General features: G+C 36.2%; 1 protein-coding gene across 1 annotated transcript in view; it reads right to left on the bottom strand.

Moving 5' to 3' along the window:
- Positions 1-2,983: 2,983 nt before the first annotated feature.
- Positions 2,984-27,610, bottom strand: part of SHCBP1L (SHC binding and spindle associated 1 like) — a 37,125-nt gene continuing 12,498 nt past the window's right edge. The window contains exons 4-10 of the mRNA XM_042925658.1: positions 27,219-27,305; positions 26,692-26,910; positions 17,024-17,129; positions 6,962-7,115; positions 5,054-5,304; positions 4,173-4,295; positions 2,984-3,354 (exon numbers count right to left, since the gene is read on the bottom strand). Coding sequence (XP_042781592.1) covers positions 3,106-3,354; positions 4,173-4,295; positions 5,054-5,304; positions 6,962-7,115; positions 17,024-17,129; positions 26,692-26,910; positions 27,219-27,305 — 1,189 coding nt within the window. The 3' untranslated portion in view covers positions 2,984-3,105. The remainder of the gene's footprint in view (positions 3,355-4,172; positions 4,296-5,053; positions 5,305-6,961; positions 7,116-17,023; positions 17,130-26,691; positions 26,911-27,218; positions 27,306-27,610) is intronic.

Raw genomic sequence — 27,610 nt, 5'->3', positions numbered from 1 at the left:
TAAATCTCAGCCTTCAGCACAGGCAGAGATGCCCTAGTATCATTCTTTAAAACTATTGGGGCGCCTGGGTGGCTCAGTCGGTTAAGCGTCCGACTTTGGCTCAGGTCATGATCTCGCGGTCTGTGAGTTCGAGCCCCGCGTCAGGCTCTGTGCTGACCGCTCAGAGCCTGGAGCCTGTTTCAGATTCTGTGTCTCCCTCTCTCTCTCACCCTCCCCCATTCATGCTCTGTCTCTCTCTGTCTCAAAAATAAATAAATGTTAAAAAAATTATTTAAATAAAACTATTTAGCAGTTACTACTTAGGATGCATGGTACTGTATGGGATGCAATGTTCCTAAGACCTGAGGCCTATATTCTAAGAAATTTACAGTGGAGGGGCACCTAGGTGGCCCAGATGCTTAACCAACTGAACTACCTAGGCATGCCCCCCCTCCCAAAACAAATGTGGTTTTAACATTGTTTTTGATACTTAGTCCAATAAGAGCCTTAGGTGGTCTATGTAGATAGTAGGGAAAAATTAAGTTTATAGCCAATTCCTGATTCATTTCCATTTATCTGCTGGGAACTGGAATAAAGTAAGACAACACAATAGCACTATATTATATAGAATTAGGTTCAATTGTAGGAGACCAGGAAATCCAAAGTAAGAAGTAAACAATACAGAAACATTTCTTCCTCATTCAAGAAGTCCAGAGGTAGTCAGTATAGGGTCAACAGATGTTCCATGTTGGTTTTCATTGTAGGGCTGGTAGGTAGGTGTTCATGTTAGAAATTCATGTTTCTTCCATCTTGTTTTACCATTGTATGGTTTCCATTCAGAATCACCACATGGGCCAAGATAGCAGTTGTTTCTCAAGCCATTACGTTTGAATTCCAGCCAAGCAGAAGGGATAGGACCTTTCTACAAAGTTGTGCACATTATTCCAACTTGCATGTCTCCCTCCAGCTAGGATCTAATCACCTGGCTACACGTAACTGTAACTGAAGTTAGGCATTATGTCTAAATTTGATGGCTGGCTGGAGTGCCTGGGTGGCTTGGTGGTTTAAGCATCTGACTCTTGGTTTCAGTTCAGGTCATGATGTCGCGGTGGTGAGATCGAGCCCCCCGCCTCTGACGCTCCATACTCAGCATGAAGTCTGTTTGGTGTTCTCTTTCCTCTCTCTGCCCCTCCCCTGCTCATGCTTTCTCCCAAAATAAGCATTAAAAATAAATGAATTAGATGGCTTATGTTCCCTCTAAAATAGGGGTTTCATTTTCTAAGATACAAAAAATGGCCTTTTTCACAAAGCAGAACTATGGATTTTTGTTTATAAAAGGAAATAAGCACTCAGCCTCAAACACTTATCTTTCTTCCTTAATTTGACTTTTACTTTGCGTTGCCTGTAACTCAGCGAAGGTGACTCTGTTGCTGTAGAGGATCTCTTGAGGCTGAGAGTTGAATAAGGCAAGGTTATTCTTCAGTTTCATCAGTAGCCTTTTTTTATTCTTTTACACAAGGTCTTGTTAACTGGGTGACATAATTTAAGGTATTGTCCACGGAGGCTTTAACAAGAACAGTCTTTCTATAGTGAATTTAATGAGCTATAAGAGGAGGAATTTTCCTTTCTAATCCTCTTCCTCCACTTCCTTGTTTTTGGCTTTAGGAAGAGGTGATGGACAAAGACAGGATCTTTTGAGAGTGAGCAAAAAGCAATAGCTTTGCAAGAGCACGCTGCTCACTCACGGGTCATCTGACTTTTATCTGTTGCTGCCGTTGGTTTCCAGTCTATTTCTCTTTTTTCCTATGCTCACTTCAGAGTAGTTTGTTTTTGTGTGTGTGTGTGTGTGTGTTTGCTTTTTTTTTTCTCCTATTCTCATGTCCCTAAAGCATGCGAAAGCATTTTTTAGATTTTCTAAGAAATTTGATTGTTCACAAAGTTTTCTCCCTCCTTCACCTTCCCATCTCTCCTTTCCAATGTAACAAATGACCACAACTTTAAAGGTTTAACACCAGTTTATTATCTTACACTTATATAGATAAAAGTCTGACATGCGTCGCCCTGGGCTAAAATCAAGATGGTGACAGGAACTTTCTGGAGGCTTCAGGGGAGGATTTATTTCCCTGCTCATTTGGGTGGCTGGCAGGATGCAGTTTTTTGCAGTTGTAGGATTGAGATTTGTTTCCTGGACGGTTGTCAGCCAAGGGCTGCTCCCAGCTTCTAGTGGCCAACTACGTTCCCTGGGTTATGACTTCCTTCCTCCACCTTCAGAGGAGGCAACAATGGATTGAGTCCCTCTCCTGTTTTCAGTTTCTCTCGCCTCTCCAGTTGCACCACCCTGACCCACCCTCTTGCTTCCCTCTCCCACTTTTAAGGACAAATGTGACTAGATTGCACCCACCTGGATAATCAGGGACACTTTCCTCCTCTCAAGGTCCTCAACTTTAATCACATGTGCAGAGTCCCTTTTGCCATGTAAGGTATGTATTCACAGTTTCTGGGGATTAGGGTGTGGACATCCTTGGGAAGGTCATTATTCTGCTACCACTTATCTTAACCAACTTTCTGGGTCAAAGGCAGACAAATCCTAATTCTCCTCAAAAGAGATTTAAAAAGTTTCCTCCAGGGGCTCCTGGGTGGCTCTTTCAGTTAAGCATCCAACTCTCGATTTCGGATCAGGTCGTGATCTCAAGATCATGAGATGGAGCCCCGCGCCGTGGGCTCCGTGCTCCTGCACCGAGCAAGCATGCAGCCTGTGACTGTCTCTCCCTCTCCCTCTGCCCTTGCCCATCTCATGTGCACACGCATGCACGTGCTCTTGCTCTCTTAAGAAGGTGAAAACACATTCGTTTTGGAATTAAATAGTGATGATAGTGATACCTATCAAAAGTATACTAAATAGTGTGGAAGTATATACTTTAAAAGGGTGAATTTATGATGTGTGAATCATATCTCAAAGCTGTTATTTAAAAAAGTTAAAATGAATCATTCAATGAAAGCATTAGATGTTTAAATATTTTTTAATTAAATAGGTTTTGAATTTAATTAGAACTACCATTTCTGTGGGATATGAGATTTACTAAACAAATATCCGAAATATAAACCGTTAACATAAATCCAGATGCTTTAACTTGTGACTATTCTGATATCCCCCTTCAAGTTTGCTTCTATTTTATTGTTACTCATCTCCAGGTTCAGATTCTGCATTACCCTGGAGAGCATACTGTCGTCTTTTTTATCCCCTGAAGCTGCCCCTTTGTTGAAGGCTTCTGCTACGATAAAAAATTGTTCAGTTGGTTGAAGAATGCTTACACCATAGCCATTGTTATTGTAAATATGATTATTAGTCATCTTCAGTTTTGGTGTTGGAAGAACCTGTTAAATTATTCAAGGAAAGGAGTTTTTCAATAATTTCTATAAAAATAAAATATATGAACTCTAGAATTAATTCTTGGGTTTACACGTGTCTTTAAAACAACTGAATCTCAGTTTTGAGCAAGTGATATTTTCTTCAGACTAATTAATGTAACATTAACTACAAAAATATTTACTGCAGAATTACTAAATGAAGTTTTCGGTTTAGTTTATACAGTATCTCATGAAGCTTTTAATATAAATATGAAAATGATTTCAGGCATAGAAAATGATAAATTTTCAAGTAATATAAAAATAATTTGAAATATTATATGTAAACTAGAGTTCTAAGGAAAAGCTTCATTAACTACATAAGTCTAGAGAGGGACCTAGACAGGTAGAATTTGTGAAAGTAGAAAGAAATGGGAAGGCTTTTCACTTATAAATTACTGCTATTAATGTTTTAATTGGCTAGCTTAAATTATTTTTACAAACTCTGGAAGTAAGATTTAAGTATTTCTTAATATATTATTTTTTTATTTGCTTTACTTTCTAAAACATATTATAGATCTGCCCAATGAAAAATCTAAAACATTTTTATAAAAGCGTTCTATCTGCTTTATCAAAGTTATCTGCTAAGAATCTAAGTTGAAATTATTACATTATAAACTAAAATTGTTTTATATCAGCCATCATTTAAGCCATATTTTTAATTATCTCTATTCTTTTCCAAATCAATGATAACACTTAAACTAAACTTTGTCTAGAAGTAATATTTTGGTATCTTTGTGATAACTATAATTCTTACAACAATTCTATACTAAGAAATATGATAATACCTTCATATTAACTCCACCTAAGGTGCTTTTTGAATTATCACTGGTTCTGAGGTTATTACAGTGATGAATTTCATTCCTTTCCAAAATGGCTGTGCTCCCAGGATACAGTTCAACACCAGCACCCTGTAAATGAAAAGCAAATAAAACAATCTCAAAACACACATATACCTCTCCAAAATTATCTTCAGATTTGAAAATTGTAATTCTATGTCAGCACTCTCAACACACTAAGTTACAGAAAAGTATATGATAGTTTGTGTGTGTAATGATTTATTGTAGAGATAATGTTAGAAACGTTGAAAACTAGTACTGTTAGAAGATCATTGGGCCTAGAAGGAGGGTTGAGGTCACTAGTCTCATTGAGTCACATTGCTCTCCCACCCAAATGAAGCCTTGAGAAGGGAGCCAAAAATCTCTTCAAGCAATTCTTTCCAGTGTTATAAAATTTTATTTTTATATACTCTAAATCCCTCAATGCTGCTGAAAGTTAGTGAAAATTAAGTCATTCTATAAAAGGGTCCTATTATTTTTACCCTTCCTTTATTTAATCTTGTTCAACTTTCCAGTCCTTTAATGAGCTTTGTGATTGTTATTTGAAGACTTTTTAAGTAAACGGTTAAATAACTGACCCATGATCTGTTTTACAGCCACCAATTCCTAGATTTTTAAAGAATCACACTTAAAGCTAATAATTGCTTACTTTGGATTTAGGCAGTTTGCTTTTCCTATATGTACTATGATGCTCTGTACTTGTCCTGATTTTATCAGTTTCTAAGCTTGATTAGAACTCAATTCAGGGATGAAGTAATTACTGTCCTTTGCACACTAAGACACTCAGTTATCTATTGTCAACATAAAGCTGTTTTTATAAAATGGACTACCTGGGCACCAGTTATTTCACTGTCTGTGATTGTCAAAGCAGCCCCTGTCAGAACACACACTCCTGTTCCTTCACATTTTAATACACAGTTTTCTAGAGTCATGTGACCAGACTCCACCACCACAATACCATCAACTGTGCCTTGTTGTATCAAAGATAGATGCATTAGCTTCACATTATCAGCTTTAGACACCACGAAACTGTCATGAGAAGGCTCAGACGTAATCATAATTTCCTCTCTCTTTCCAACTCCTGATTCATAGAGACAAAAACACATAGTTAAATCAGTGATCCCAAAGTTTAAAGTCCTTTAGTCATTCGGTAATACTTGCTATTACTAAGTTTTTCTTTTCATGCATTTTTAATAAACAATATGTATGTAAGTATCAGGTTGTTAACTAATAAGATACTTAACTATAATGTAATCTTTTTGTCCATATTTTGATGCCATGATGGGAGAATATTGGTTTATAATCAATAGAAATGTATCGATGGTATTTATTCAATATACACATTCCATAATATATTTTCCGAAATTTCCCATTACATAATCAGCAGTCATTTACAAAATATCTAAGATATAAAAGCTATCTTACCATAACCTGGTTTTAAAGCCATAATAAATTACCATAACTAAAAAAGACTGGCAGAGATTTGTGAATTAGGTTATAAGATTAATGCAGTCATGCCCACAATTTTGATCTAGGGTAGTCAAAGCAATCATCTACATTTAACATCAATCCAAAAAGAAGGGGTTGAATCTTCAAGAAGACTATAAGTTTTAAAAATTAAAAATATGTTCCTTATTACCCAAAATATTACTGGGTACAGTCATCAAGTTCTAGAGAAATTTTTGCTCAGATTTTTAAAAAGTTTATTTTGAGAGACAAGCAGGGGAGAGGGGCAAAGAGGGAGGGCGAGTCCCAAAGCAGGCTTCATGAAGCTCAGTGCAGAGACTGATGCAGAGCTCAATCTCATGACCATGAGGTCATGACCTGAGCTGAAATTAAGAGTCACTTGCTCAACCATCTGAACCACCCAGGCACCCTTGCTCAATTTTTGAACTGATAGGCAAAGCTTAAGTCACCTCATTCTTTTCTTTTGGCCACACAGTGGGAATATCCTTACTTCAATGTTAAAGGGCAGAATTATAGTTACTAAATAGGTTCAGAACCTGAATGAAATTTAGTAAATTCTCTTCTTTTAAAATCTTGTTTTTCAATGTTTATTTTTTGAGAGAGAGAAAGAGAGATGGAGTGCAAGCAGGGGAGGAGCAGAGAGAGGGAGACACAGAATCCAAAGCAGGCTCCAGGCTCCAAGCTGATCTGTCAGCACAGAGCCTGATGCAGGCTCGAACTCACGGACTACAAGATCGTGACCCGAGCTGAAGTTGGACGCTTAAACAACTGAGCCACTCAGGTGCCGCAGTAAATTCTATTCTTCTGTTTTAGCAAGTCTGCATGTGAACTAACCTTTCTGAGAAAAATGCTGAATATATTTTAATATAGCCTTACATCGGGTTTTCCTACTAAAGTCATAAGAAGTGCAATACAGACAGAAAAACTAGTTTGAGTAAAAATATAGATGGAGCAAATAGAAAATATTACAAACAGGTTTTTTGGTTTTTTCTGGTTTTGATCTTTTTTAGACTCTGTGCGTGTAGTGCTACATTATCAGGGGAAGAAGTAGTCTCATTGTTTTGCTCTGGTACATTATGCCCAAATAATGTCATCTGTACAGGCAATATACTCATGAACAGGTGAGAAAATCTTAATTGTGAAAGGGCACATAAGGGATTTTTGTGTTACATAAACTCTTTAACAATTTCCAATAATTTGATTAACCCATGCTTATACAATTTTTCCAGTATACGTTGCTATAAAAAGACTGTAAAGAATGCCCTGCTAACCCTTTATAATGATGTCATCAGTCAATAAAGCAAGATTTACAGCTTGATATTCTCCTGGAAAAATAACTACTGTATCTCCACTGTAACAACTATCCAAAGCCAAATCCAAATCATCATGCTGTTGGAGAAGTGTGTCTGAAGATAAGTCCTTTACCTGAAAAGAAGAAAACAGTACACTCTAACAATGAATTAAATTGAAAACAGGTCATTTTATTAAAAAAAATTTTTTTAATATTTTTTTTTGAGAGACAGAGTGCTGGGGCAGAGGGGGGAGTGAGTGTGAAGGGCAAAGAGAGAGGGAGACAGAATCCGAAGCAGGCTCCAGGCTCTGCTGTCAGCACAGAGCCCAACACGGGGATCGAAGCCACGAACTGTGGGATCATGACCTGAGACGAAGTTGGATGCTCAACCGACTGCCCAGAAAGCAGGTCATTTTAATCAGTTAACTTATTGGTAATGTGCTTTTCTCAAAGACTTATTGTGTATATTACACTGTAATATACTGTAAATACTCTGTCTTTATGTTCATTAAATGTTCAAAGTATTAGTCCATCAATTAAGGGAATGATGAAATGAGATTTTCTTTACAATCACTAATAATTTTACAGCCTTTAAATACTGTGTGCCAGAAGTCATATTTTGAGCTTAACATGTTACCTCCTATGCCTCACAACAGTTATTTGAGGTAAAGTATTATTCTTCCCTTATCAGGTGAAGGAAATTGAAACTCAGTGAGATTAAATGATTTGCCCAAGGACACAGAGTGAGTGAGTGGTTAAACTAAGCTTTAGATTCAGGTCTTTATGACACCAGATCTCTTTCTAATATGCTACTTTATTTTCTTTAACTCAAACTAATCCTACAATTTTGGAAAATCAACAAAACTTTATATATTAAATATTCTAAAACTAAAAATAAAAGGTTCCCAAGAATTTGCACTGATAGTAGAAAAAAGGAGAGACCTTCTTTATTAGTGCCATTAAGAGTGAGGTACTTTAGGGGCACCTGGGTGGCTCAGTTAGTTAAGCGTCTGACTTCAGCTCAGGTCATGATCTCACACTCTATGAGTTCAAGCCCCGCGTCAGGCTCTGTGCTGACAGCTCAGAGCCTGGAGCCTGCTTCAGATTCTGTGTCTCCCTCTCTCTCTGCCCCTCCCTTGCTCATGCTCTGTATCTCTCTATCTTAAAAATAAATAAAAACATTTAAAAAAAAAAGTGAGGTACTTTAGAAATAAAATTTGAAAACTAAAAATATATTCTGAAAAAGCCTATTCTTTTTTTCCCAATATATTTTTTTTTAACGTTTATTTATTTTTTGAGACAGAGACAGAGCATGAATGGGGGAGGGGCAGAGAGAGAGGGAGACACAGAATCGGAAGCAGGCTCCAGGCTCCGAGCTGTCAGCACAGAGCCCGACGCGGGGCTGGAACTCACGGAGTGCGAGATCATGACCTGAGCCGAAGTCGGACGCTCAACCAACTGAGCCACCCAGGCGCCCCTTTTTTTCCCAATATTAATGGCATTACCATTCATATATCTTTTTTCTTATAAAAGTGAAACTTACAAAAAACAAGTGAAAGCATAACAAAAATTGAAATTTTAACCTAAATAAAATGTATTTCATAAATGTATTCGTTTATTCATAATACTAACATGCCATACCATACATGTACATGGCTTTGAATCCTGACTTTTCATTACAACGTATTTTCCCATGTCTTAAAATATTTTTTCAAAGCCTAATTTTTTTTATTTAAAGTAGGCTTCATGCCCAGTGTGGAGCCCAATGTGGTGCTTGAATTCACAACCCTGAGATCAAGGCCTGAGCTGAGATCAAGTCAGACGCTTAACCAACTGAACCACTCAGGTGCCCCTGAAAGCCAAATTTTTAATGATTACATAATAATGCATCATATGGGCATATCACAATTTATCATAATTTAATTATAAAAGATTTCAAGCATCTTGGATACATTTTGATAAATTGCCCTCCAGAAAGTTTAATTAATTAAAATTTGGTTTGAAAAAAATAAATAAAATTTGGTTTGAGAACTCATTTTGCTACAAACTCATCAGCATGGGGTATCTTTTACACTTATAAAATATTTGCCAGTTTAATAGGCAAAAATCCTCACTGCCTCATTTTAATTTCCATTCCTTTGGTAAGCATGAGTGAATATTTTTTCCAGATACATATGAAACTCATAATCTTTACTAAATCAACAAACCAGTATATTCATTTGTGCGTGTATTCTAAAAACTTTGGTGGCAGAGAGTACAAGGATTACCTCTGTAACTATTTTGGAAGAACTCTAGATTCCATCTCTTTAATTTATTTTTTTCATAAAAATAGGAAACACAAGAGAGAAAAGTTTGATGGGGAAGATAATTTAGTTTTGGTGCCAGTTAATTTGAAGTACTGGGAGTCACTAAGTAGAAGTATGCAGTAGACTATGCATATAAAAGTCTAGAATATAGGACTGAGATGTGACTAGGTAGAAAGATCTTGGAGTTATTTACATATAATTTGAGCATAGGAATGGCTAAGATTAGCTACAAGACTACATAAAGAAGAAAGATAGCACTCTAGGACAGAACACTGAGAAACGTTTAAAGAAAAGGCTAGCTCAGTCAGTAGAATATGTGGCTCTTGATCTTGGGGTTGTGAGTTTGAGCCCCACATTTGGCGTAGAGATTGCTTAAATGAACAAACTTTAAAAAAAAAAAATTAAAGAATAGGGAGAAACAAAAGAAGATCTCAAAACTGAGGAGTAGCCAAAGAGGTAGAGAGAAAATCGGGAGACCAAGATGTCATGAAAAGAGGTAGTTGATCATGTCAAATGCTGAAAGGTTAAATAAGGTGGTAATCCTTGAGTTGTGCTTACTGAATTTAGCCACAGCTTCATCCCACATTGACCACAAGAGCATATGCACTGATATCCTGGAGGCAGAAATAAGATCACACTGAGTAGAGGCATGAAGGTGAAAGAAGTAGAGACAAGTGCAGATAAGTACTTCAAGAAGTTTTGCTCTGCAAAAGAAGAGATAGAGATGTGGTATTTAGGATACATATTGTTTTGTTATTAAAAAAAACACAATTGAATATGCCTCAATGCATTTAGGAAGGAAATAGTAGAGAGAAAGATATAAAAGAGAGGTGATGTCATAGAAATGATGGAATAAAGAGCTCCAAAAACTGGATCTTACACTGAAGCAAATATTAAGTTGGGGGGAAAAAAAAAAGAATCAACATTTTTGCAATCCTGGAACCTAACCAAACACGGCAACCAAAGGAGTGCTTAATGAAGAGGCTGTTAAAATTTGGTAAAAAGGTGTTGTGTTTTTGCTTACCTGCCTACCATTTCCTATTCTTCAGCCTGGCAGTGGAGACAACAGCCTATGTTTCTGTGGCTTGCTGGAGCAGGCATGGGGTGAAGGCAGTATGGAGCTTTTTCTTAAAAAAAAATAGTGTGGCTGTGTATTTTGACCGTCAGTATCTCAGGAGGGACTGACAAAGCTGATTTTTGTTTCACACCCCCTTCAGGAATGAGCAGGTTTATAGGCATCATCTGATGAAAGCATTTAAGATGCACTCTACTTATAGCTGTCTGCAGCAAAGGACAGAGGAAGGGGCAAGGAAAAGTCTGCACAGGAGGATGTTGAGGAGGAAGATTTTTTGGGGGGGAAAGAGCTGCCTCATACACTAGGAAATCCAAAGTGAAATGCACATGCCCAGGGCTGGACATATGCTCAGAAGAGATCTGAAAGGACCTTGGGCTTTTCTTCTCACTGATCACTGGGCCTGTGCAAGCAAGAGGTGAAAGCCAAGGCAGAGTTGTAAGCAGTCTGGCTTAGCTTTGAAAGAGTCCCTTAGGGCGCCTGGGTGGCTCAGTCGGTTAAGCGTCCGACTTCAGCTCAGGTCACGATCTCATGGTCCGTGAGTTCGAGCCCCACGTCGGGCTCTGGGCTGATGGCTCAGAGCCTGGAGCCTGCTTCCGATTCTGTGTCTCCCTCTCTCTCTGCCCCTCCCCCGTTCATGCTCTGTCTCTCTCTGTCTCAAAAATAAATAAATGTTAAAAAAAATTTTTTAAAAAAAGAAAGAGTCCCTTAGCTCAGAGCTAATCTGCACACTGGGAGAGATTTTTGGTTTTGTTTTTGTGTTTTAGCTGTAGGTGTTTATGGAAATCTCAGGTCTTTGGCTACCTGAGTAGTCACTTCAGATGTAAATAGGTTAAGATTACCAATTAAAAGACAGAGACTGGTAGAATAGATAAAGAAATATGACCCAGGGGTGCCTGGGTAGCTCAGTTGGTTAAGAATCTGACTCTTGGGTGGCTCAGTCGGTTGAGCATCTGACTTCAGCTCTGGTCATATCTTACAGTTTGTGGGTTCGAACCCTGTGTTGGGCTCTGTGCTGACAAGCTCAGAGCCTGGAGCCTGCTTCGGATTCTGTCTCCCTCTCTCTGCCTCTTCCCCATTTGCACTCTGTCACTCTGGCAAAAATAAACATTAAAAAGGAAAAAAAAAATCTGACTCTTGGTTTTGGCTCAGGTCATGATCTCATGGTTTGTGACTTTGAGCCCTGTGTTGGGCTCTGTGTTGGTGGCACAGACCCTGCTTGAGATTCTCTCTCTCTCTCTCTCTCTCTCTGCCCCTCCCAGCTTGCATTCTCTCTTCCCCTCCCTCAAAATAAATAAATAGGCATTTAAAAAAATATATGATCCAACTATATTATCTCTACAAGGGAATTACTATATCCAAGGATACAAACAGATTAATACTGAGAGGATAGAAAAAGGTATTCCATACAAATAGTAAACAAAGGAGAACTATGGTGGTTATACTAATATTAAACAAAATAGACTTTAAACCAAAAACTGTTACCAAAGACTAAAAGGGACATTATTTATTGACAAAAAATTTTAATTCATCAAGCATATGTAATAAGCATATATACACCAAACAATGAAGACCCCAACATATATGAAGTAAACATTAACAGAATTAAAGGGAGCAATAGTTGGGAGACTTCCATACTCCTCTTATGATAATGATTAGAACATCTAGATAGGAGGTCAATAAGAAAGTAGAAGATTTAACACTGTAACCTAGGTAGACCTGACACACATATATATAGACCTAAACATATATACAGAACCCAACACAGAAGAATACATACTTTTCCTTAAGTGCACATATAACATTCTCCAGATACATCATACATTAAGCCACAAAGCAAGTCTCAATAACTATCTTCTCTGACCACATGAAATTAAGTGAGATATTGATAACATCAGGAAAACTGGAAAATTAACAAACATGTAGAAATAAAACAACACACCTTTAGACAACCAATGGGTCAGGGAAGAAAACCCAAGGTAAATTAGAGAATGCTTTGAGATGAATGAAAACAAAAACACAACATACCAAAATTTATGGGATGCTGAAAGCAGAGTTCAGAGTGAAATTTATGGCAATAAGTACCTACATTAAACAAATCTCAAATTAACAACCTAACTTAACATCTTAAGGAACTAGGAAAAGAACAATTTAAATTCAAAGCCAACAGAAGAAAGGAAATAAAGATTAGAGAAGAGGTAAATGAAATGGAGAACCAAAAAACAGTAGGATTAATAAAATCCAAAGTTGATTCTTTGAAAAGCTCAACAAAATTGACAAACCTTCAGCTAAACTGACTAAAAGAAGAGGGATAAAAACAGAAATACTCAAGCCAGAAATGAAAGTGGGGACATTATTACTGACTTTACAGAAATAAAAAGCATTATAAGAAAATATGAATAACTCTATACCAACAAATGCACCAAAGCCTCCTGCTTTGCTTTGCTTTTTCAATACTACTTTGGCTATTCGGGGTCTTGAAAAGACAATTTGGAATGGGATACCTCTCTTTCTCCTAGATCTGGAAGAATGGCTAATATTTAGTTTAGGCACTGGAACAAGTACTTATTTTTGCCAGGAATGATTGAAAAGCCAGAGTGTATGGAAAGAGCCCAAATGTCCATCGACTGACGAATGGATAAAGAAGATGTGGTATATATATATATATATATACATACACACACACACACACACACATAATGGATTATTACTCAGCAACAAAGAATGAAATCTTGCCATTTGCAACAATGTGGATGGAACTACATTGTATTATGCTAAGCGAAATAAGCCAGTCAGAGAAAGAGAAATATCATATGATTTCACTCATTGCATATGTGGAATTTAAGAAACACTATAGATGAACACAGGGGAAGGGAAGGAAAAATAAGATACAAACAGAGAGGGAGACAAACCATAAGAGACTCTTAAATAAGGAAAACAAACTGAGGGTGGCTGGAGGGGAGGTGGGTGGGGAGATGGGCTAAATGGGTGATGGGCAATAAGGAGGCCACTTGTTGGGATGAGCACTGGGTGTTATATGTAAGTGATGAATCACTGGGTTCTACTCCTGAAATCAATACTACACTGGACGTTAACTAACTTGAATTTAAATGTAAAAAAATAAATAAATAAATAAAAATAACATCTTAAAAAAAGAAAGAAAGAAAAGCCAGAGTGTTCTAAACCTAAAGACAGTCATCACAATTTGAGAACTTGGAGAATAAGCGAAGAGGTAAGGACTCATATTTAATTTGGTTGACTAAAAGGATATTTATGACAGTAAGTGAATAAAGAATACAGAAGGACTAGGGATGGGCTGTGTTCAAAAGACAATAAGTTCAATAGAACTGCTGTATGTTGCCAAGACATCCAGGTAAAGATGCTTACAAAGACATGTAGAGATGTTGGTCAGCAGAGAATACAAGCAAGAAAGGAAAGAGAAAAAATAATAAAGTTACTGAGAAATCATTGTGTGCCAGGTACTACTAGGTTTATATGTAACATCTCATATCATCCTCAAGAACTCCTATAAGATAGTGGTGGTAGTTTACTACTAACATTTATTGAGTACTTACTATGTACTCGGCATATTCTAAACATATTACAGATATGAATTCATTTAATCTTCACATGTAAAATATAAATAAGAAACACAAACACTTTATAAATGAGGAACTAAAGCACAGATGGGTAAGTAACTTGTTGAAAATCACATAACTAGTAAGTGGCAAAGCCAGAGTCTGAATCCACAAAGTCTGGCTTCAGAGCCCATGGTCTTCATCATCACAATATATAGTTTTGACCTCTCTCTCCCTAATTTCGGGGGCTTTTTAAGTTTTTATTTAAATTCAAGTTAGTTAACATAAAGTGTAATATTAGTTTTAGTTGCACAATATAATGATTCAACACTTCCATACAACACCCGGTGCTCATCACAAGTGCCCTCCTTTATCCCCATCACCTAGTTCACCCAACCCCTCACCCACTTCCCCCCTGGTAACCATCAGTTTGTTCTCTATAATTAAGAGTCTGTTTCTTGATTTGTCCTTCTCTTTTTTTACCCTTTGCTCATTTGTTTTGTTTCTTAAATTCCACATGAGTGAAATCATATGGTATTTGTCTTTGATTTATTTCATCTAGCATTAAACTATCTCCTTCCTATGTTTATAGCAGCATTGTTTACAACAACCACATTATGGAAGCAACTCAAGTGTTGGATTGGCTGTCTAAATGCTTGGTGTGTTCATATATATAATGGAGTATTATTCAGCCACAAAAAGAATGAAATCTTGCCATTTACCTCTCTTTTTAAAGCACTCTGCAAGTAAGGAAATTGAGGCTCAGAAGTTAGGCAGCTTGCCCAAGATTACATAGTTATTACGTGGTCTCAGAAAGGCCACTTAAACCCTGGGCTCTCTGACTACAAAGTCTATGTCTTTTTACTATAGTACTTGTGAAGATCACCAACATAGAAATGGTGAAGCATGGATAAAACTGTTTAAGAAGAGAACATAGAGCAGGAAGAACTTTGAGTAAAGAATCCTCAAAGTTAAGAAGGCTAAATTAAAGGTTATGTACATAGCTCTGATGACTATCAGATTAAAAGATGTCCACCTCAACAGTACATCTAAAACAAAAGATCTAAGCAAAGTGGAAGTTGACGATGCTGCCATCTCAGAGGAGTCTTCCTCACGATAATTACCCAGGTCTGCAAAATTCATGGATATTTACTTACACAAATGAAGACAGGGTTGCAAACCACAAGAATAAAAAAGAAATTTCTGACTCTCATATAGGAAAATAAAGCCAGAAACAGATTTAAAAACAAATAAAAGGGGGCGCCTGAGTGGCTCAGTCGGATAAGTGTCTGACTTTAAGGTCATGATCTTACCGTTTGTGAGTTCGAGCCCCACACTGGGCTCTCTGCTGTCAGCACAGAGACCACTTTGGTCCCCCCCTCTCTACCCCTCCCCCCAAAAATAAACAAACATTAACAAAAAAGATAAGTAAAAATAAATATGATAAAGCGAGGCTGGAGATAGAAGCAAAATCTATACCTTACTTTTTATAAAGATTTTTACAAAGATAGTTGGTAGAATAATTAATGTTATTGAATAATCTGATGTAATAAGCAATGAAAAGAAAATTAAATTTTGCTTAAAATAATAAAAATGGGTATGATAGTAGACAAGACCAGTATAATAAGCCAACTTTATCTCTCACTACTCTCCTCTTAGGTATTAAACACCATCCTTGCTGGACTTCTTTCCATTCTTCATATATACCACACTCTCTTGTCCAACATGCACTCATTTACTAATTCAACAAAACTGCTATGTACCTACCATGTGCTAAACACCATGCTAGGTGATCGGATGAATGGTAAACATAACACACCTTGCTCTCAAGAAGCTCATGTTCCCATAAAAGAGACATTTTATAGACAGCCACAAAAAGTATTAAACACATAATGATAAGGGCAAGTGCAAGGTGCCATGGGAAAGGCAGTGTAATGTATTCTGGAAGGTTGAGAAAGCCTTTTTCTGTGGAAATGCTTAAATTGAGACCCGAAGGATTTGAGCAGCTCTGTGAAAAAACATGGTGTACACCAGGATGTTGAGTTAGTGAAGGAGAACAGAAGTGGGTATATGAAGGATATGATTAGGATAATTCTCAGAAAAGTGTGACTAGCAGCTGGATAGATGGTGGTGCCATTTATTGGACTAGAGAGCTCTAGAATACAAACAGGCCAATGGACAAGATCATGAATTTAATTGAGGACATTTAAGTAGATGTATTTATGAGATAATTAAGTGGTGATAAGCAATAGGCATTAGAACATATATGTCTGGGGCTAAGAACAAAAATCTGGGCTATGGATACACATCTTATATTATCAGTATATATAATCAAAGTCATGGGAAGAAATCAGATTCATCACTTTAGGGGTAATATACAGTGGAAAAAAAAAAGTAAGTACCAAGCATTTAGAGGACAGAAGAAGAAGAAAAAAAAAAACAAACTATGGAGACTGAAAACCAGGATAGTAACAGAAGACAACAAAAAAGAATATTTCAAAGAGAGAACTGTGAAATGCTAGGGAGCCATTAGGTAAGATGGAAATATTTACTCTTAGACTTAAAACATTTTTCCCTCTTGGGCTCATTAAATTTATGCTCATCTTTCAGGTTTCTGCTGAGTTATTTCTTCCAGCTAGCATTGCCAGAATTCCTAATTTTGACTTATATACCTATCATATGTACATCCTGTACATCCTCCTATCATAGCTTTTATCATTCTGTGTTTAACTGTAATTGCCTGCTTACGTGTCCATATCTCCACCATTCAAACTTCTCAAATGTATGAAGAAGCAAGACTGTGGATCTGGTTCAAAGTTGTATCTCCCTCAAATGCAGTCTTTCTCATATTTGTCCCCTATCCTTCCCATAGCTACTAAACATAGCACCCAGCAACAAGGTCTGTATTCAGTAAATAGTTGTTGACATTTATTTAATACCTATTATATGCCAATCACTGAAGTGGATGTAATGGGAGAAAACAAGACATTAATGTCAGACAAGAACCTTACCCTCAAAGAACTTCTTTTCTGATTATATGCAACTGCAACTTAAATGAACAAATAGAGATAAAGTGTATTTCTTACCATGTCAGTAGTTATCACTTTTGCCACAATATGTGTTATAGTCTTTCCAAAGTCTCTTTTTCCCTTCCTGCGCCTTAGGATTCTTGGGAAGAAAGGTCCATGAACTCTAGAGTTGAAAACATTTATTTATGATTAAATTAATCAGAAAAAAACTCAAGCTATACTTACTTAGAAAATAAAACGTGGCACCAAGCATCTTTGAGAAGTAGGCTTCGCTATTTTAAACTCTTTGAGAGCAATGAGCAACTTGAGAGCAATTACGATTTAACTCTTAGATAACTGAGTATTTAAAAAAAAAATTTTTTTTAACGTTTTATTTATTTTTGAGGCAAGGAGAGACACAGCATGAACAGGGGAGGGTCAGAGAGAGGGAGACACAGAATCTGAAACAGGCTCCAGGCTCTGAGTGGTCAGCACAGAGCCCGACGCGGGGCTCGAACTCACAGACCGCGAGATCATGACCTGAGCGAAGTCAGCCGCTCAACTGACTGAGCCACCCAGGCGCCCCGATAACTGAGTATTTAAACCCTTGATCTCTAAAATCTTTTCATTTTCATGGATTGTATGTATGTATGTAACCCATTACAATCAGTACCTGTCACCTCAACTCTTCAATACAGTAGAAAATTTTCCTGATTGCACTTTGATAGCCCAATGAATTGTGGACTCACAACAAAGCAAAGGTGGGTTATGTCTGCGATACTAAGGCATAAAAATGTGTAAGGACATGCCTAATTTTAGACACTGTGTTCAAGTAACAGAATGTTTTGTTTCAAAGGATATGGCCTCCATAGGTATGTTGGCTGTGGCCTCCCAGCACAACAATTCTAGCTTCTCTCTGAGTTGTGGGGTTTTGTTTGTTTGTTTGCTGTTTAGCACTTCTAATTCCACTCTTTCTCTTCTTTCTGCTCTTCTTTACAATTCCCGCTTCCTATCACTTAATCATGTTAAGTGTCATCAAAAGAAAGAAAGAAAGTTTGAGTATAATTTATCATTACTATCAGCCAAAAGGGACACCCCTTTTCCAATAGATGTAGACTTACTAATCTCCTTCGGTGTCATATTTTGGGTTCTCTGAAGCACATTATTGTTGGATACAAATGGGATGCAGCTTTCGTACCAATATTTTTCATCTTCAAAAGTTTCATTGAATATTTCAAAAGTAAACCTAGTCAGCATTTCTATACCTGTTTAAGCAAGTGGTTATGATCTTGAGAAAGAGAACCACTCGCACGTTTTTTCACCATATACCTGATCACCAGCTGCTCAAAGAGTACAGCACCCTATGTTCAAGAAATACAGTAGTTTATCATGTAAATCCTAGTTTTAAAATCAAAAGTATGTATCAGTGTTTTTTTTTTAAAAGTCAAATCTATTAAGGTATAATTTACACAACAGACACTCATTTTAAGTGAACCATGACATGAGGTTTCACAAATCTGTACACCCACTTAACTCAATCAAAATAACACAGTATAGAACATTCCCATCACACTGACAGGTTCCTTCATGCATCGTTGCAGTCAATCCTCCACACCTATTCCCAGGCAACCACTGATCTACTTTCTGTTGTTAGATAAACCCTTTCTTGGGAGTTTTTAAATGATATTTTAAAGTGAAAACATATATGAGGTACTCTTTTGTGTCTAGCTTTTTTCATTCAGCCCATGTTGAGATCGATCTATCGTATTATTTTGTGTATCAGCATTTTGTTTATATTGCTGAGTGTTTCATTATTTGATTTTCTGTATAGAAGATCGTGTCATCTGCAAATAAGAGATAATTTTATTACTTCTTCCTTTCCAATCTGGATGGCTTTTCTTTTTCTTGCCTATTGCTCTGGCTGGAACCTCTAGTACAATTTGAACAGAGATAGTAAGAGCAAACATCCTTGTCCTCTTCCTTGTCATCTTTCCTTAAGATCTTCCTGATCTTAGGAGGGAAACATCCATTCTTTCACCACTAGCTATGATTAACTTTAAGGTTTTTCATAGATGGCCTTGAACAGGTTGAGAAAGATCCCTTCTCTTCCAAGATTTTTGAGAATTTTTATGATGAAAGTGTTGAATTTTGTCAAATTCTTTTTCCGTATTAAAAGGTGCGGCTTTTGTTTTTTATTCTATTAATATGGTGCGTTATATGGATTCCTATTCATTTGTTAAGCCAATCTTACAACCCTGGGATGAATCTCACTTAGTCTTAGTGTCTGATCTTTTTAATGTATTGCTAGACTCAGTTTGTTAGCATATTCCTGAGGATTTTTGCATCTATATTCATAAGGGATATTATTCCATAGGGCTTTTTTCTTTTTCTTGTGATGTCTTTGTAGTTTTTGTATCAGGCTAATAGTGGCCTCACTAAATGAGTTAGGTAAGTGTTCCCCCTTCTATTTTTGAAAGTTTGTAAATAATTGGGTGTTAATCTTTGAAATGTTTGGTAGAATTCACCAGTGAAGACATCTGGTCTCTGGTTTTTCTTTGTGGGTGGTTTTTAATTTGCTAATTTAATCTCCTTACTTGCTATAGGTCCACTCAGGTTTTCTTTTTTGGCTTGAGTCAGTTTTGGTAGATTTAATGTTTTCAGGAATTTGTCCATTTGGTCTGGTGATCCAGTTTTTTTTTTTTTTTTTTAATTTTTTTTTTTAAATTTTTTTTTTTCAACGTTTTTTATTTATTTTTGGGACAGAGAGAGACAGAGCATGAACAGGGGAGGGGCAGAGAGAGAGGGAGACACAGAATCGGAAACAGGCTCCAGGCTCCGAGCCATCAGCCCAGAGCCTGACGCGGGGCTCGAACTCACAGACCGCGAGATCGTGACCTGGCTGAAGTCGGACGCTTAACCGACTGCGCCACCCAGGCGCCCCATGTCTGATGATCCAGTTTGTTGGCATGTAATTGCTCAGAGTATTCCTTAGTAATCCTTTTTATTTCTGTGCAGGTTTTTATGTGGATGTAAGTTTTCAACTCAGTTGGGTAAATACCAACTAGGAGCACTATTGCTGGTTCATATGCTTAGACTACATTTAGCTTTTAAGAAACTGCCAAACTGTCGTCCAAAGAAGCTGTACTGTTTTTGCATTCTAATCAACAATAAAGGAGAGTTCTTGTTCCACATCCCTGCCAGCAGTTGATATGGTCAGGGTTTTTGTTTGTTTCTGATTTTGTTTTGTTTTTGGATATTAACCATTCTAATAGGTAAGTTATGGTATCCCATTCCTTTAATTTGCAATTCCATAATGATACTGATGTCAAGCATCTTTTTATAGGCTTTTTTTTTTTTTTTTTTTTTTTTTTTTTAAACCAATCGTATATCTTCTTTGGTGAGGTGTTTGTTCAGAATGTTTGTCCCATTTTTAATTGGGCTGTTTGTTAGGATGAATTTTAAGAGATCTTTGTATATCTTAGATACAAGTCTTTTATCAGATATGTTTTACAAATGTTTTCTTCAAATTTTTGGCTTGTCTTTAATTCTCTTAACAGAGTCTTTCACACAGTGTTTTTAATTTTAATACAGTCCAATTTCTCAATTTTTTTCTCCCACAGATCATACTGTCAGTGTTTTATCTAAGAACTCATTGCGAACCCAAGTTCACCTACGTTTTCTTCTATGTTTTCTCCTAAAAGTCTTACAGTTTTATTTTACAGTTAGGTCTACGGGTCACTTTGAGTTAATTTTTGTGAAGATGTAAGGCCTGTGTTTAGGTTCATCTTTTTGTATATGGACGTTCAATTATTATACAGCATTATTTGTTGAAAATAATATTCTTCATTGAATTTTCTTTGCTCCTTTGTCAAAGATCAATCAACTATGTTTGTGTGGATCTATTTATGGACTCTATTCTGTTCCATTGATCTATATGTTTATTCTTTCACTAATACCAGGCTTTCTTGATTACTGTAGTTTTATAAGAACCTTAGAAGTGGGTAATATGAATACACCCTCTTTTTTCTTCCCCAGTACCGTGTTAGCTATTATAGGCTTTATGCTGTTCCATATGAATTTTAGCAATAGTCAATACCTACAAAATGGCTTGCAAATTAGGATTGCATTGAATCTACACATCAATTTGGAAGGAATTGACATATAAACAATATTGACTCTTCCAATCCATAAACAGAGAATATTTCCCCATTTATTTATATTTTTTCTGTCATCATAAGTTTTGTAGTTTTTCCACATATAGATCCTATATATATTTTATTAGATCTGTGTCTGATCTGTACCTAAGTATTTCATTTTTGGGGCTCTATTATGATATTTTTAAAATTTCAAATCATTTGTTACTGGCATATAAGAAAACAATGGACTTTTGAATATTAACCTTGCTATACTCATTTATTAGTTCCAGGGTTTTGTTGTTGTTGATGATATGATGATGATGATTCTTTGAGATTTTTTATGTACACAATTATGTCACCTGCAAAGAGTTTTATTTCTTCCTTCCCAGTCTGTGTATCTTGTTATTTCCGTTTCTTGTCCTGTTGCATTATCTAGGATTTTCAGCATAATATTAAACAGGAGTAATGAGAAAAAATATCCTTGTCTTATTCCTAATATTAGGGGAGAAGCATCCAGTTTCTCATCATTAAGTATTAATGTTATACGTTTTTTGTAGATGTTATTCATCAATTTGAGGAATTCTCCTCTATCGCTTGTAATGCTTGATATATCAATTATTGAAAAAGGGATGCTAAAGTTTCTCATGTATAATAGTGGATTTCTCTGTGTCCTTGCATTTCTTTCTTTCTTTTTTTTTTAATGTTTAGTTTTTTGAGAAATAAGAGAGGAGAGTGCAAGTGGGGGAGGGGCAGAGAAAGAGGGAGACCCAGAATCTGAAGCAGGCTACAGGCTCTGAGCTGTCAGCACAGAGCTCGATGTGGGGCTCGAACTCAAAGATCTCGAGATCATAACCTGAGCCAAAGTCAGATGCTCAAATAACTGAGCCACCCAGGCACCCCTCCATGTGTCCTTGCATTTCTATCAGTTTTTGCATTACATATTTTGATGCACTGTTGTTGGATACATACATATTAAGCATTGCTATGTCTTCTTTGAGAGCTGGACCCTTTATCATTATGCAATGCCCTTTTTTGTCCCTGGTAATTTAACTGGTTCTTTCCAAAGTCTGCTTTGTCTGAAAATAATATAGTAATCCAGCTTTTTAATGGTTGTGTTAGCATGAAGTTATCTTTCTCTGACCCTTTACTTTTAACATTTCTAAGCCTTTACATTTAAGGTTGGTTTCTTAGAGATGACAGATAGTTGAATCTGGTGTTTTTATGCACTTTGACAATCTCTATCTTTTATGTATTTAGACCATTTGCATTTAAAGTGATTACAGATACAAGGGAGGTGGGTGGGGAATGGGCTAAACAGGTGATGTGTACTGAGGAGGACACTTGTGATGATGAGCACTGGGTGTTTTCTGTAAGTGATGAATCACCAAATTCCACTCCTGAAACCAATAGTATATGTTAACTAACTAGAACTTAAATGCAAATTTAGAAAAACAAAAAACAAAAAAACCAAGTGATTACTGACATAATCAAATTAATACCTACCATACTTCTAATAGTTTTGTTTGTTGTATTTGTTCTTTGTTATTTTTCCCTCCTTTTCTGCTTCCTTTGGTTACAGTTAAGCATTTTGTGATTCCACTTTCATCTATTCTCATCAATTATTTAAAAAAAAATTTTAGTGTTTTCCTTATAGACTGCAATATATATTTTAAACTAATCTTAGTCTACCTTCAAATAACACTAAACTACTTCATATATAGTGCAGGTGCCTTTTACAGAATATTCCCATTTCTTCCCTTGGTATGATGTTACTGTCACTTATTTTACCAATCCATATGCTACTATCACCCAACTACTATTTATACCATCATAACTACTATTACTTTAAACAGGTATCTTTTCAATCAGTTGAGAGAAAGAAAAATAAAAGATTTTAATTTACCTTTATTTATTCTTTCTCCAAAGTTCTTCCTTTCTATACATAGATCTGAGTTTCTGACCCTTAACAATTTTCTCCTCTCTAAAGAACTTTTCATTTTTCTTGCAGAATGATAAACTCCCTCGGCTTTTTTTTTTCTTTTTGTTTACAAGAGCTATTACCCTTTCACTTTTGAAAAATAGTTTCACTGGATATAGAATTCTAGGTTTGTAGTTCTTTCTTTCAATGCTTTGAATATTTAACTCGTCTCTCATCTTATTTTCATGGTTTCTTATAAGAAGTCCATTGTAATTCTTACTCTTATTCATCTGTAGATAAGGTGATCTCTTCCCCCTCAGTTTTTTAATGTATGGTTTTCTTCAAATATGAAATGCCTATAATATAGATTTTTTGGTATTTATCCTGCTCAGTGTTCTCAGCTTCCTGGATCTATGATTTGGTGTCTGCATTTAATTTTGGGAAATTATTTAATTCAAACCATTCACCATTATTAATTCAAACATTTCTGCTGCTGCACTTGCTCTTTTTCACTTCTGGTATTCCAATTACACATATGCTGCACCCTTTGAAATGGTCTCACGCTACCTGGATGTTTTGTTTTTTCATTCTTTTTGCATTTGTATGAAAAAATTCTGTTGACATACCTTCAAGCTCACTGATTTCTTTCCTCAGTTTCATCCTATCTATTAGTAAACTCATCAAAGGTATTCTTCATTTTTATTTACGGCGTTTTTGATTTCTAGCATTTTCTTTTAATTCGTTCTTAAGAGTTTCTATTTCATGCTTACATTACTCATCTGTTCTTGCATGTTGTGTCCTTTTTTCATTAGAGACTAACATATTAATTACTTTTTTAAAATTCCATCTGATTAATTACAAAATCATTACTGAGTCTGGTTCTGATGCTTGCTTTCTCTCTTCAGGCTTAATTTTTTCTTGCCTTTTAGCATGTCTTATAATATTTTGTGGAAAGCCAAGCATGATATATTGACTAATAAAAACTGAAGTAAATAGGCTTTTAGTGTGAGGTTTTATATTAATCTGGCCAGGAGGTAAACTGCTTGCTGTAGCTGTAGGTATCACAAGCTTCAAAATCCTATGGTTTCCATATTTTTGCCTTTGAAAACTCCTCTTTAGACAAAGTTTGTGTCTTGTAACTTTTTTAGGTATAATTCTGTTATTTTACCGGAGCCTGGCCTAGTGTGTTGTAAAGTAAGGTGGAGAGGAAGTATTCTATAATCTTATGATTAAATATTAGTTTTTTAGTGGGTCTATGTCCCTGGGCTGTGACCTTCACAAGTGTGACGTTCACAAGTGTTTCTTAGTGCCCTCTTCCCAGAGAGGAAGGCTAGAGGGGACTGGAGTCAAGGAAATGCCCTTTCCCTAGGTGGGCAAAGGCTCTGGGAAAGTCTTTTCCCTGGTAAATAAGTCTTCATCATGGAGGTGGTCTGGGTGTATTTCACAATGGTAACTTTTCCCATCCCCAACCAGGGGCATAATGGGATTTTTCTTGGCTCTTCATCTGAGAACTTAGTGAGATTCCTGGAGGCAAAACCACAAGAGAAGTAGGGTGTCTCCCTAAGAACTACAGCCCACCAGGAGTTTCTCACTTGTGTACTGGTCCACATTCAACCTCCAGCAGTTTATCAAAATTACCCATTTAAGTGTTCTTACAGTTTATGGCTCTAGAGAGTTATCTATTCCAGGTAAGCAGATCTTGGTTGTGACTCTGAATTTACTTCTCTCCCCAGATTTCACGGTAGCAATTTGTCCTGTGACCTCAGTTTTCTTATGGGTCCAAGAAAGTCATTTTCAGTTTCCTCAGCTTTTTTCTTGTTTTCTTGTTTCTTGTTTTTAACTCATAAGCTCTTAACATGTCAGAGCTGCATCTGAAAATATTTGGTTCTTTTTTAGTTTCCATTTATCTGTTGAGATTCTCTGTCTACTTATTAACACCAAGTTTTCCTATAATTCTTAGAACATATTTATAATAGCTGCTTTGAAGTCTTTGTCTGATAAATTCAACATCTGGCCCACTCAAAATCTGATTTTATTAACTATCTTTTTTCCTGGGTATGGATTCTATTTTCTGGTTTCTTTGCATGTCCATTAATTTTTGGTTGAACACTGGAGACTTTGGAAAATATATTCTCATAACTCTGGATTGTGGTATGTTCTTCTGAGGATTGTTAGTCTTGTACTCTAGCAGGCAATTAACTTGCCTGGGCTCAAAATCCAGCTGAAATATCTGTTCAGTTCTTTCAACCTCCATGATTCAACTACATACTTTTTTTGAGAGCATTGTTCTCAAATTTCTCTCCCCCACCAGTGCTAGCATAGTTTAGTGGTCAGTCAAGAATTTGGGCAGAGTTTGTGCTCAAATTCTGGATCTGACCCCTTTTGCAACTTTCTTCTCTCAGGATACTCCACCTAAATTTCTAGCTGCTTTGCCAGCCTTTAACTCTGTCCTTTGCCACCTTGTCATAGTAGGACTTCATTTTTTGCTGCCAGAGCTATGAGAACTGGCGGTCACTCTGAGACTAAAAAGCAAATCCCCACTTCTTACCTATTCCAAGGATAAACTTTTCTGGCTGCTGCCTGCTTTGGTAATTTTACAGTGCCTTCAAATAGCTAGATATTTTAATATATTTTTGTCCAAATTTTATAATTGTTATCCATGAAAGGGTTTGACCAATTACCTCACTCCACCAGTCCCAGGCCTAGATTGTCTGTGATTATAACTTTTAAGATGAAAGAACCCCATGTGGCCCTATGCCATTAGAATCTAAAGTCTAGTGATGTTAATTTGTATTCAAATCCAACTTTTGTTGAATCTGGATTTCTAGATAAGTAGAATTAGATTTCAAAAATCTTACCTATATTGATTTCCCAAAGTAATCCCAAGGTTTTGTTACACAGGAATCCCAATAACAACATTAAAAATAGGGACTAAAATGGGATTCTTAGTGATTAAAAAAATAAGTCAAATTTGAAAGAAAATACAAAAAGAAAAGATTTAGGCTAACAGTTAGTTGCTAGACATGTAAAATGTGGCTCAAAATTCATAAGGCAAAGAATGCGTACAAGTGGAACACATTAAGAAGGGGTTTAACAATCTAGTATGAAATAGTCAGAAGTCCTTTGGCCCTGTTCAAAATTTTCCATTAATTTTGAAACCATAAGCAAGTATTCCTATTTCCCCTGTATCTAAAACAAAGACAGGAATATATACTTTACTGCATAGTAATGTAAAAATATTTTAATACATTTTGAAGTACTCTGGAGAATGATGCTAGTTAAATCTACATTGTTTTATTTATCATAAAAACAACTTATCAACTTAATGTTGGTTAGAAAAGAAGAAATTATGCGGCAGCCAAATTAACCAACCTTCTCCTTTACTTTGCATATTATATGTGGTGGAGATCTGCCTCCTCTTTTCTTAGGCTCTGGCCAAAATCAAGAAGGTAAAGATGAAAGATAAGGAAAAGAACTAGATTGATGACACTTTTTTAAATCTGAAATTCCAATGATTTCAGTGAATTCAGTTATATAAAAATAATTTTCCAATACTGGTAGTTGTACTTTGTTCTTATCTCAAAAATTGGACATCTAATTTTATAATCTACTTCAATCAGGGTAACATATGATATGATATGATAAAAGAATGACCATGTCATCTTTTTGTTTAAAATGGAACAAATTATTACCGGAGGCGTAAATCTTCCCACATTTTCAATAATCCACACAGCATTACTATCTCATAGTATTTTTTCCAGCATTCAACGGTCTCTGCTGCAGATGGATCTTCCTTAATATTGCTCTGATACTCGATGAGTTCAACACGTTTATTTTTATACTTCTCCAAAGTTTTTTTGAAACGTTGTGCAATAGGACCAGGTATGGTTCCATCTTGTATATCACACCACCTGTAAAGTAGCAACATAATTACAATGTTTATCTTATGTAATGTGCTGAGTAAGTTTTTTTTTTTTAATTTTTTTTAACTTTTATTCATTTTTTGAGAGACAGAGAGAGACAGGGCTTGAGTGGGGGAGGGGCAGAGACAGAGGGAGACACAGAATCCAATGCAGGCTCCAGGCTCTGAACTGACAGCACAGAGCCCGACATGGGGCTTGAACTCAAGGACCATGAGATCTTGACCTGAGCTGAAGTCAGATGCTTAACTGACTGAGCCACCCAGGCGCCCCGTGAGTAAGTTTTTAACTATACTTACAAATTAATTCTTTCTTCAATCAAAGCAGTATAATTCTCACAACTTTCTTCATCATCCCAGTCTCTCCAAAGAAAGTCATAAAAAAACCTATGATGAATAAAATTAATAAAAAGTGATCAAAAAGAGCCAATACCATGTATAGAATTAAAAAGACATTCTCATGTCAGAATTCTTTATATGAATTCTAAAAAAATACACATATATTTACAATTTTTAAATGTTTTATTTATTTTTGAGAGAGAGACAGAGAGAGAGACAAACAGAGCATGAACAGGGGAAGGGCAGAAAGAGGAGACACAGAATCCAAAGCAGGTTCCAGGCTCTGAGCTCTAGGGCTTGAATTCACAAACCATGAGATCATGACCTGAGTCAAAGTTGGACACTTAACTGAC

This window comes from Panthera leo, chromosome F3 (assembly GCF_018350215.1).
Source record: "Panthera leo isolate Ple1 chromosome F3, P.leo_Ple1_pat1.1, whole genome shotgun sequence".
Classification (NCBI taxonomy): Eukaryota; Metazoa; Chordata; class Mammalia; order Carnivora; family Felidae; genus Panthera; species Panthera leo.
The sequence above is the reverse complement of the archived record's forward strand: the minus strand, read 5'-3'. Positions and strand labels throughout refer to the sequence as shown.